The sequence below is a fragment of the Nesoenas mayeri genome, assembly GCF_963082525.1.
Source record: "Nesoenas mayeri genome assembly, chromosome: 22".
Classification (NCBI taxonomy): Eukaryota; Metazoa; Chordata; class Aves; order Columbiformes; family Columbidae; genus Nesoenas; species Nesoenas mayeri.
Window position 1 is genome coordinate 4,935,883 of NC_137572.1, and position 12,506 is coordinate 4,948,388.

Below are 12,506 nucleotides of genomic sequence, written 5' to 3' on the forward strand. Positions count from 1 at the left end.
GTGGAGAGGAAGGAAACTCGTACTTGGGCAGTTGTGTGTTTCTAAGGGTTTATCACACATCAAGCTATCTCCCAGGCCCACCGTGCGGCTGCAGAAAGCCAGGAAACACCTCGGCCTGACCTTTAGACACAATCAGAAGATTCCTTGGCATGGCTTGTTATTTCAGCCTCTCGCTCTGTCTCAGGAACGCTCCGGAGCTTTCCCTGGGCTCTGGGGAGAGGTGAGAAACATTAACAAGGTGGGCAGGCTGGTCACACATCCTGCATTGCACATCTGCATCCTGGCAATGACTCCTCAGGCACCCTAAAGAGCAAAGGGATGGCCATTAAGTCACTTATAAGTCTGGTGGGGAGGCTGCGCGCTCCACAGACACATTTTCTGCAATGTGAGGTCAATATTATTTTATAATGATAAGTTGCCACTTTGCTGCTTTGCTTTCCTTTTTTAGCCCGATCTAATTTAGAGGTGAAGTTCGTGCTTTATCGGCAGGGGAGTGAGAGACAGGGACGATATGATGCCTTCAAGAAGAAAACCACCATTTATTTGGTCACATTTTTTACATCATTCTCTTCATACAACAGTTCCATTGTAACACTAAATACATTTGCTTTTTTTTAAAAACACCAAGATTACTTGCAAAATTATATATATTTTAATATCCCAAAAAGTACATTGCATATATATAGTAGCAAAAGCCCCATTTCCATGGGTAATTTCTTGATACTTAAATCTTGCGATTATTGCAGTAATGTTACTTAGAAACACCCCAAAAGCACTAAGACCTAAACTGATTAGCTCGATCTTTCTGGTTTTTTTTTTTCCCATTTTGTTAAATAATGGCATCAGTGCTTCTGTTTAAAGTTATGAGCAGACTAATAATGTTCTGGTTTTGGGCTCCCATCCTGCAATCAGATGCGCGTGGACCGAATCTTGCACCCACCTGGTCCCAGAGGTTACGTCTAGACAAGATATTTGTGATCCTGTTAATTGTTTGCCACTTAATACGAACTCACTAATAGGTTGTACATGTAAATCTCTGCCCCCCTCCTTTCCCCAGACATCTGCTCTAAAACACAAATGTTTGTGGTTTTACCCTTCTGTTTACGGCACCAAACCGCCATTTGTGGATCATCAAATTAACATGTGCAGAATTAGAGATGGCTGAGAATTTTTATATGGTTAACATTGAAATGAAAGCCCCCAGCAGATGTTTTCGAAAAGATGTTATGAGAAGCGTTTGATGATGTTCTCTATGAAGCGGTTAAGGTCTTCCCAAAGTTCAAGATTTTGGTGAAAAAGCATCACAATATATTGAAAGAGTGTCTTTAGAATGCTGGTGCGTGTTTTCAATCAGCTCCAACGCAAACGTTGGCAAAGTGGAGTGAACTTGTAGACAACTATGACAGGCTAATACAAGACAAAACTCTTCTCTAGACAAACCCAGGGAAATCTGGAAGGTTTCTGGCTAATTTTAGGGTCAATGATGGATCCGATTGCAGGACCGGGGTTTTCTCCAACAGATACATTACTCACGTCTCTTTTTTTTTTACTTTTTTTCTTTTTTCTAGCAAAAAGTACAAAGCTACAGCCCAAATGTACAGATTGAAAAGATGTACAAATTACATTAAAACAACAAAAACAACAACCCACAAACAACTGAGCTGATAGTAAAAAAAACAAACCTGCATTTGTGACCGAGGTCAACTCGTTTCATTTCATCTTTATTCTAAAACCGTGAGATATAGGGAAAAATAACTCTGCATAATTTATACAGTAAATTGCCTTCTGACTTGTTGACCCTTTGGATGACGGTCTGACAAACGCACAGCGTTCGCGAATCGGTAGCATTTGGCGACCCCTCAGACTCTGGCAGAGCCCAGGGACCCACTGTCATGTATTTTACTTCACTTTTGCTCTCAAGGAATGTCTGTGCTTGACATAAAGTTACGTTTTGTTCTGGCTTCTGATGTTTCTGGAGTTAATACAGAGTCTAATGAAGCTGTACACTCTAGAAAAGTTCCTTCAATGCCCTTTACTTCTTAAAATATACATGTACATATATATATATGAATATATATATATATTTAATTTCCAGTTGGGTGAAAATCCTCATCTGCTTTAAAGCTAAGATTCCAGTTGCGGTCCCCTGCAGTCCTCCACTTAATGGTCGAATTGCCTACCCCCTCCACAGCGAGAAAATACCCATGTTTTCGTCTTTTCCTACGACCCACAGTTGGATCTAAGTCTTGCCTTTGAAGCCTTAAAAATCTCTCTCATCAGGTAATGGTGAACGATCTTCATAGTCAATCCCTACAGAGGACATGAGCCTTAAAAACCAAAGAAAACGCAGAGTACTGGCCCAAAGAAGCATCCGTCTCTCAGTTCAAGACACAAGAGGCAAAGTTACAAAAGTAAAAGGTTTGATCCAGGAATAACCAATATCCAGTTTTAATTCTTCCCCAGAAAGGCCACAATTATCCATTAAGGGTGCCCCAAAAAACCCCATGAAGATCCCGGAAGTAAAGCGAAAGTCCAATCAGACTGATCAAGGCCACTTGAAGAGAAAAGCATCTAGTAATAGCTGCCCAAGTGTGGCGATACGTGGGCATTGGGGTGGCGGGGGACGTTGGGGTTGGGATAAATGCTTCCCGCAGGGGAGGTCCAATAAGGGGAGGCGGCTCCAAAGAAACTGGATGATGTGACCGGCATGGAAGAAGGGTGGGGAGGCACAAAGTTCACCTTCTGCTGGTGGGCATGGTAAGACGGCATGTAGGAGAGGTCTGACGGGTACTTGTACATCGACGACTCGGTGGGGTGAGGCTGGAGGGCCTGGGCGATGCCGTGAAAGTCAAATTTGTAGGCATACCTTTTGCCGTGCACCTTGGTCATAATGTTCTTGTCGTAGTAGTATCGGAGGGCTCGGCTCAGCTTGTCGTAATTCATGTTGGGCTTGCTCTTGCGCTCTCCCCAGCGCCGTGCCACTTCGTCGGGGTCCGTCATCTTGAACTCCCCGTTGGTCCCTTCCCACGTGATGCAGCTGGCGTTGGAACTGTCTGAGAGCAGCTCGAGGAGGAATTGCCACAGTTGGATCTGCCCGCTCCCTGCCAGGAGCAAGCCAGAGAGGAAAGGAAATGACTTGGAGTTTCCTGCTCGAAAGCAAAGACAAAGGCAGGAAACAGAAGGACTATCTCGATCTGTACTGGGAACTGCTCCTTCGAGCCTTACAAATTCTTGCATAGGGATGGATAAACTGTTCCCAGCAAACAAGTTAGTCAGCCCTTTGTTCTGTTCATGAGCTGGAGGTCAGATTAGGTTTCATAATGGTTGCCTTTGGCCTCAAAATCTTCAGGCTATTCATAAACAGGCTTTTTCCTGAGCATACTGTTCTCCAGAATTTTTCACTGACTAGTTAACAAGGTATATTTCAGCTCTCAATTATTTACTGTTTACCATGCATATTGTTTTGGATACCTACAGTTTTCTTTCCAGCGTGCTGACCTGAGTTACAGGAGATTATTTCTTCCCCAGCCTAGATGACTCCTAGTTTTATTCAGTATGACTATGTTAACAATAAAGATCCTTATGAGAACGTTTCCTTGTAAGAATTCAATGTATTGATACACAAGTTAGTTTAGTTCAAGCAAGATTTGCTCCTGGTGTTATTTCCCAAAGTCAGGGATTGTTTTCTGCAGATGACCTGCTAGGGACACTCACTGCACTGTGACTTTTGGAGATGTTTTGTGCCTTCCATTGAGCTGGTCCACGGCAGACAGTGAAAAACCGACCTGCACTGCAAATCTGACAGACCAGCGTTTAAGTTCCCTATAAAACTGTTCTTAGGGAGCACTGGTTTGGGGTAAGAACATTGAGGATGGTGATTTTGTCCTGACAAAGATGATGTCACAGCATTTTCCTCACTTTTCTGTAAGGATTTGGAGAGCACAGCTCCCACAGCTGCTCATCCCACACAGACTGGAGTGGTGGATCAGAAGGAAAAGCACATCAGAAGGAAAATGAACCTCTTTGATAGGTGACACTTAAAGATGAACTCACCTGGATTGGCCAGACGGCTACTAGTGGGCCCCAGGATTTGATAGGGATCTGCAAAAAACACCCAATGAAATATACTTTAAAATGTTTCATCAAAAAGAAACAACAGTTCACTATTTCTAGAAACCAGTTCAAATTTTCACTTTCTTTCTTTCCTCATACTGCTCCTTCTCCAGGGCCTGGAACAGTCTCGATGTGTTCCTTCTTTCTTTTTTAGTAAACAACCATCAATTATTTATGGAATCTGAACTGGCACAGTGGTTCGGCCATTGGTTTCAGACTCGCCTGCTTGCAAAGATCATAATCTTCTTGGACATACCCTACACTTATGTGTCAACCAGAAAACATGAAACGTGGAAAAAAAAAGGATCGTGGGATAGTAGAGCAGTAACAAATCAGAAGCATATTTATTTCTCCTAATAAAAAGGAGCTGGACAGCAGATGAGGTTTTCACATTCACTTGTGTCCCTCTGAGGTGAAGGGAATGTTCACCCAGCTCTCGATCCCTGGAGCGTTAGAACAATGGGAGTAACAGGAGTTCTGTCCCTGGCTCCGATGAGGCTGAGTGTTTCTTGAACACCCCACAACGCATTTATTAGGAATGAATTCCTTCCCTTTTTGTGGGGCCTCCTCAGCCCTAATCTCTACACTTCTCCTTTGCCTCTTGCCAGTTTTGGTGATTTGGATCTATAGCATTTGCTTGTGGATTGAACCGATGCCAAAAGAACCAACCCCTTAAAAAAAATGAAGGGCAAGAAAGCAGCTGTGCAAAGCAGGAAACAGCACTGAGTGTCCTGTGCCCACAGTTGACATGTGTAAGTCACCCAATCTAGCGCAAATCTAATGATTTAGCAAACGCAGTGGGCACAAAAGCAAGAGTTACCTGGCTGGGGCCGCTGCTGTTCGGTTGTCTTATTCACATTTTGCGTCCCTGCAACGGGAGGGCCTGTAAAACCAGGAAAAGGTCTTTAATGTACTAGAACAGAAGAGGAGCAATGAACAGACAACAAGACAAGTACAAGATACATTGAACCTGAATAACAGGGATGGGAAAGGTTTTCTAATCCTAAGAGCTGAGAGTTTTGAAATGGCCCTATAAAATTAAGAGATTTCGCTGGAAATTAAACATTTCACTGTAAAATGAAAATATGCAGAGGACGCAAGAAAAAAATCTTATGCAGGTATTTTATCAATTTTCTGTCTTTTGTGGTAACTTCACTTCCATTCTAGTTTACATCCGTGTTTTGAACAGAATCTGGCTTTGTATCTAGCTCGATATTATGTATATTTATTTTTCTCTCCCATATGTCCTATACTCCCTTGGGCCCCTCACAGAGGCTGTAAATACAGTGTTGGGACTCGCTTTTTGGGCAACACTTGAGCCTGACACCTTCTGATCATTAAGCGGCACTCAATGGTGCTTGGAGTTCAACTTATCCCATCCAAAAAGAGACCCCCAAACATGACAGAAGACCATGGGCAGAAAAGAAGCATGAAATAACCCTTTTGTTGTTTCACAGCAAACAAAAGGCAACTTTTAAACCCAGGGAGGCCAGTGACTTGACATGCACAATAAAGAGGTGATTTTAAACAAGGGGGAAGAAGGGGGAAAAGCAGCCAGTGAAATTCAAAATTCCCCTCCTGCGGAAACATCCCGGGCACTTGCACATTCCTCCCGGCGCTGGGAAAGCCGCTGCAGCTTTGAAATTACAGCCTTGGAGTTATTGGCATGAAAAGGAAAACAGAGCAGGGATGGGAGAGGGAAGGGGAGGGGAAGAGAGGAGGAGGGAAGAGAGGGGAACGGGGGAAAATGGAGCTCATGTAATCCGCTTGCTTTTATTTTAGTTATTGGTGTTTTTTCTCCTTTTCTACGAGAAACCGCAAACCCAACTGCAAATAGATCAGACTGAAAAACAAGCCGCTACGGTTTCAGGCGGGTACAAAGAGTGCGATGGGGCATCTCTGAAAACAGGAGGTGGAATCCCTGGCCACGCCGTCCCCAAAATAGAGCCCTGTCCCCCTTCCCATGGCTGGGCTGGGAACTGTCTCACAGGGAAACTTCATCCTCAAGCTCAGCCCTCATCAATTGTCATAATTTTAAATAATCTGCTTTTTGCATTGGCGGCATTTTCCTTGCTGGAAATGCATGATGCAAATCCCAACTTCATCTGAGCAGGGACAAGATCTGAAACAACCGCTGGCTTTTCCCATGTCCTCTCTGCAGCCAGTCGCTGACTTTCATTTCTCCCCTGGGATGTCCTTCAGAAGTAGCACAGCTAGAGATATCAGAGCAACGTTTGGGGAAATAGTTGGGAAAAAAAGAAACAAGAGTTCTGCATTGAGAGAGGCAAAACTTCAGACATTTCCACTGATCGGGATGCTAATGGACATTTTGGTGAGCTCAGTCCGAAACAGTTTTGCCCTTAGGCGATTTTAATGGAAATGTCACCTCCGTGGTGATCCTGTTAAAAAGCAAGGCAGCAATTAATTGGCCAAAAGAAAAATTCTTTTCAAATTGGCGAAAATAATCCTTTTCAAAAAGTAGCAGAACTCGTTGAAAAATTTGCAGTTTTCTCTGATTCTTTTGGGTCAGATAACTGTGAATGAACTAGTACAGATGGGTTGGCTGTTTCAGATGCATCTGCATGTTTTGAGTAAACAAGCGGGCCATCATCTGGATGGATGATCCTCCTCCTCCAGATGTGGAACTCTGTCACAGAGGAAGAGCCTGCTTGGCTCACAGTGTCACAGCAAGAGTGTAAAATGCATATACTGAGGGGGTTTTAACCAAAAAGTGACGCTATTACAATCAGATGTGTATTGCTACGGCTGCTTGGGTTTTCCAGGATCAAGGCCTGGTTCTCCAGCTAAGTTGAGCTAAACCTGGTCAAAACCATCGTTCAAAACCTCTCTGAATGGGTTTTCTTTTAGTGTACGTTTTAGGACATAAAAGTTCAGCTTGTGACTCAGAGCCCAGGTTTAATGAAGGTTTAGCAACCTCCCATGAGTCCCTTTGCCTCAGTTTCCCCTATGTAGGCTGGATTACGAAGTGTGGTCACATATAGGGACGGCCGCACTTCTGTTGTTAGGATGAGACTTTGAGGATAGTTTTGCAATGGTAAAAAGGTTTATATACCATAGTTAGTTATACAGGCATTGCTATTGAAATAACATATTCACTCGGCTAGTGCAAGTTTCCAACCCTGGCTCTCCTTCTCCAAAAAAAAACCCCATCCAAGTCCACTAAGCTATTTTTGTTTAGTTTTCACAAAAATCCATGCAATGTGAAAGAACCACAGCAGCGTTCCTGCCTCCCAGGCCCAGGCTCTAAAGCTGAACGTGTTTAAAACCAAATGGAAAAGGCAGAGCCAGGGAACCTATCCAGAGACTCGAGTTTCTGCAAAAACAATATCGTTCCCAGGACCTGACACCCAGCGGCTCGGAGACATCCCACAGAACCCCAGACAGACGGTTGGTTACAGGGAGGGTCTTATCTGCCATTTAAACCGCTTGGATTTTACACCAAAACTCACCGCGCGATGGAAATTCAATTAAAAGACTTGGACAGAGGTCCCCCCTCCTCCTGGTGTAAATCAGCAAAGAGCTGCAGCAAATTGAGGGGCAAATTTATACCAGCTCGGGAGCAGGTCCCCAAGTCTGGTTTAGACTTAAAAGGAACAACAGTCCTATGACAAATGTGTGTTCAATACAAAATGGAATTAAAGAGCAGAAAATAAATCATAGATGCTTTCAAGAAATGTCATTCTGCAGCTGTCTGGTTTATGTCCAGAAATTCCCCAGAATGAATGCGTACTCTATTATGAGGAAGGTAAAGGATATTAATAACGCTTTGCACTTTCATAGCACCTTTCAAGTAAGGATCTCACAGCTTTGCAAACATTCACACTCACGGCGCGCCTAGAAGGAGGTTAAATATAATTTTATGTATTTATCTGCATAAACGCACTTTCCTCAGGCTTTCGCTGCCTTTTCCAGATGGAGTGGCTTTCCCAGAAATCAGCCTCAGTGGAAAAGGCCGCGTAGAATTGGTCTCCAGACCTTTTCTAACCTCAGTCTATGCTTTCTCACCCCAAATCTCCCTTGGCTCCGACCTCACCACCCTCTGTGCCATTTGGAAGTTCTCATCCTCTGCTGTGCAAGTCTCCTTTCAAAATATATTCATTCCTCTGGAATCAGGTGTAAATCAGAAACAAAGCAGTGGTGAACCAGCCTGCAGAAGGCTGAAAAAAGGCTTAAAACCACCTCCCCTTTACAAACACCCCCTCCTCAACCCACAGCTTGGGTATCACTTCACTCCTGTTCCACCTACCTCCGGATTGTATTTAGTCTAAACAGGCTCAAACATGGCTGGGGGCAGATGGACAGACACACACAGACCCATTTCCCTAGGAAACTGAGCTTAAAATCCCCACTGAAGAGCATCCCAGCTGCCTCGCAGTCCTTTCAGCTCAAATGCAGCCCAACGAACAAGCCATTAGGGAACCTGTGTTTAAGATATGATGTATTAGAGAGCAAACCCTCTCTGATAAGCTATTAAAAGTTCCTTTTTTTTCTTTTTTAAATGGTGTTTTATAAATCTTAAAGCTTGGGAGGACAAGGAGAAGGAAGTGGGGGGTTCAAGTGAGCAATGGGCTGCGGTTATTTTGCCATCGTCTATTGGATCCCTCACCAAAGCATCTTGTGGTGCTTTACAAAAAAACATTGAATGACACCAGTTCACATGACAGAAAACCTCCCAGACCTAAAATACAGAAGGAATTGCTCCAGAATACCCCGTCTTATTTGCTTAGGCAGCACAGGAACTGTATTTCCAGACAGCACTTAGCCTTACAAACTTAAATGAAGCACATCAGGGGAAGGAGAAGGCTGCAAATTTGAAGCGGGCTATGGGATCCATAGGGTTCTCCGTGCAGAACGCAGTCTGGTTTTTGCAATGCGTCCTCCTGCTTCAGTAGGAAGAACAGATCCTGGCTGGGTGGCTGGAATTTAAATTAGTTTCACTAAATGGTGAAAGCAGAATCAGGTGTCCTAGGGGATCCGGACTCGTGATTAATCTAAGTGGTCACTTGGGGTCTATTTTGCGGCAACTACTTTATAGACGGGCGGGCACAGGACCTCACCGCTTTCCCTCGCCAAGTGAGGTTGCGTGTGGTGGCGAGCGCTGGCACCACTCTGGTGCCTTGGAACGGTCCCAAAGGAGGCACATGGGAACAAAAAGCACCGCTGCTGCAAAGCAAACGTGTGAGCAGGACCTGCCAAGCTGCTCCCAGCCCGCGCGCTCCCGTAGTTCAGCCTCCTGGAGGGCGCGTTGAAGAGCTGGGGTTGTGTTTGAAGCCCGTTGGAGAGAAGAAACCCAGACTGTGGGTTTCTGGAGGAGCAAGGAAGCCAAAAACACCTTCGGCTCCTCCTAGAAACATTAGAAGCATTGTTTTAAGCGATGGCAGCAAACATAAAGGTTGTGGAGTCTGCATGGTTCTTCCCAGGCCCACGCTGGCTCCAAGTGTATATACTAAATGCTTAATACATACGGTGCAAAGCCTCCCAACCTCAGCAGCAGATTTGCTTAGATACAGCATTTCTCTGCACAAAGCTGTGAAGGCTCTGGATACCATAACTGTGCACCGAGGCCTTGAAATCTCACCCACCGCATCTTTTGTTTTGGAATTCAATACTTTTCAATTCACTATTTCTGCTAATTAGAACAATTGTTTAGCACGTTTGCCACATGCCGTGCTGTGTGTCATTCACAAACAGTGTTTCTGGGACTGTTCTTATGATTACATGAGATTTTCCAGCGCCTTCAAGCACCAAACTTACTTGTTTCCCCTTCAAGACCACGATGTCTCGCTCCTTAAGCTAAAGAATCACCAGCACAGGCAGTGCATGTGGAATTAAGCAATTCTAAGTCTTTCCACTAAGAGGAAGCAACTAGCTGAGCGCAGAATAATTTCAAAATAACTTGTATTCTACATTATCAGACTATTTGATTATTTCACAATTATTAAAATAAATATTATCAAACATCTCTGCACTGCTATTACAGATGGGAAACTGACACAGAGAGGAAAATCCAAGCTTGGAATAGCGCTGGGTTTTGACCTGAATTCAACACAAAGCCGGTGAGAAGGGACTGACTACTGGGTTTACATAAGGAATCTACTGCAGAGCATGGATGTGAAGAACATGTTTAACCCGGGGAATCTCTGAAAGCAGCTGAGAGCCTGATTATGCACCACTACCCTTAAGAAAATACAGATCGAAGTGATCAAACTTTTCCCATTTAGCTCCTATTCTAGACCCAGTGTTGGATTAAAGTACCATGGCTGAACCTGCTTGTTGCAGGGGGACACGAAGAAGCTCCAGAGCCTGGAGCAGAAGAGACCTCTGGCATTCAGAGCTTGGATTAAACTCCCTGTTTGCTTTGAGCTATTGGCGACAGCCCCCAGTCGAGCGAGTCTGGCTGGAAAAACATCCCCGAGCCATGCAAGCGGTGCAACTTCCTGATGCACGTCTGAGTTACCCTGCGCAACACTTACAAAGACACATTATGAAGAAAAGGAGGAAGCAATGAGAATTTTTTGTTGCTGTTGCTGCTGGTTTTTTTTGGAATAGCAGCGGCAGAAGTCCCAATGCACAGCGCATGAAGACACAAGTATGTACCATGAGAATCCCTTCCCAGGGCCGGCTTTGAAAAGCAGCCACTTTCCAGCCGACCTACGCGTTCCTGAGCTACACGGGGCCGGGGACGTGAGCAGCGAAAGCGCAGACGCACAATTGCACATGCTGAAAAGTGCATTTCTAAGCACCCTTCCTACGCGTTCATCCAAAACACACATACGACCGTGCACAGCTATGCAGACAGCGCTGTGCATATTTTACCCCCCCAGCACACGGGGAAGTAAAACCCAACTTGCAGCTTGCATTTGTTGGAAAATACACAAATGCAGAAGCAGAAGTAGAGAAGAAGAAACGCACATTCATGGAGAAAGAAAAAAGCCAGACGCAGCAATACACACGGGAGAGAAAAGGGAAGGGAAGACACACATGCGCAGGCGTTGCAGCCAGCATTTTTTACAGCGTTTGCCCATTTAACTCGTTATCAGAAAAAGAAATTTGCTCTCAGCCGAAGCACTTCCAAGAGTTTTCCGCGGGTTACACAGCAAACGTGTAACCCCCACACATGTGCAATAACAGCGCTCGCAGTGCACCCTAGGCAAAAAAATAATAGCTCTTTTTGCTGGGAGAAAAGGAAGGATAATGGTTACTTAGAAAGTGCTCCAGACAAGCTGTCAGGTTGAATTCAGAGAACTGGAGTCTGCTCTGGGACAGCGCTGGCTCGGGGTGATCCCTTGTGAGTTGGGTTTCCTGCCTGCTACAGCTTCAAGACAACGATTCTTTGTTTCCAGTTTTTTCTGGTGAAAAAACACACGCCTGCCTGCGAAGAGGGTCATGGAGAAAGCAGACAAAACACCAGCTCTGGAATTTCAAAGGAAAACAATTAAAAAAAAGAAAGGAAAAAGATCCAAGAGCGCTCGCTACTGTCTCTCCTGAAATCATAAATTCCTGGTTTGGCCACACAGTCGCAATAAGAGCAGCACCATAAAGCCTCCCCCCTTTTTTTCCGCCATGGAGCTAAAAATGGGATATTTCATCACCAGGCACACAAATATCATCGACAAATGGTTTAGCGTGTCCAGACGCTTAAGAGGGCATAAAGCTGCCACTGCTTTTTCTCTGACCTGCTGGAGACTGGGGGGGTTTCGAACCTTTGCTGTGAACAAGGGGCCTTACTGACTCGCTCGAAAGAAGGGGTTGCCGAAACCAGTCAATATTTTTCACATGACAACCTTTTAGACCTTTTCAAGGGAAGAATTGTGTGCAGGAATGTGAGACTTTTTCCTGTGGGAACTGTGGCCTCTTTGCCCCTCCACAGTCCCCAAAAAACTTGTGAGCCTCTCACCCCAAATTGTCACTGAATTCGACAAGCGGGAGAGGGGAGTTTTAAAGAGTTTCTAGCAATCGAAAGGAAAAAGGAGAAGGATTGCAACCTCGGCTGTGCGGACTCATATTCTGTTAGGGACCAGGGAAAGAGATCTTATTAATGCTCCAACATCAGGAAAATCTTCCCTAAGGGCTTACAATGAACATGGGTACGAAACCACAGGAAACCACCCTATGGGAGCTGCAGAGCTCGTGCATCTGTTCATCTTCTTAAATTTACCAACAACCAAGCAAAACATACAAGCAAAACCACCTAATACACAAACTTCCTTGTTGTTCACCTCACGCTTTTATAATGCAAATGTAAACATGTAATAGCCACAGGGCAAACCCTTCACATTTATCTCCTACATTCATATTAACATATTCACATAGAAATGTCTTCCTTCTTTGAAAAGTGTGGATAGCACATCAGTTTTTCCTGTGTTCTTCTT

At 44.5% G+C, this 12,506-nt stretch overlaps 1 protein-coding gene across 1 annotated transcript in view; it reads right to left on the reverse strand.

Annotated features, from left to right (window-relative positions):
* Positions 1-572: 572 nt before the first annotated feature.
* Positions 573-12,506, reverse strand: part of FLI1 (Fli-1 proto-oncogene, ETS transcription factor) — a 58,464-nt gene continuing 46,530 nt past the window's right edge. The window contains exons 6-8 of the mRNA XM_080358015.1: positions 4,934-4,996; positions 4,054-4,101; positions 573-3,101 (exon numbers count right to left, since the gene is read on the reverse strand). Of these exons, the coding sequence (XP_080214141.1) occupies positions 2,572-3,101; positions 4,054-4,101; positions 4,934-4,996 (641 nt within the window). The 3' untranslated portion in view covers positions 573-2,571. The remainder of the gene's footprint in view (positions 3,102-4,053; positions 4,102-4,933; positions 4,997-12,506) is intronic.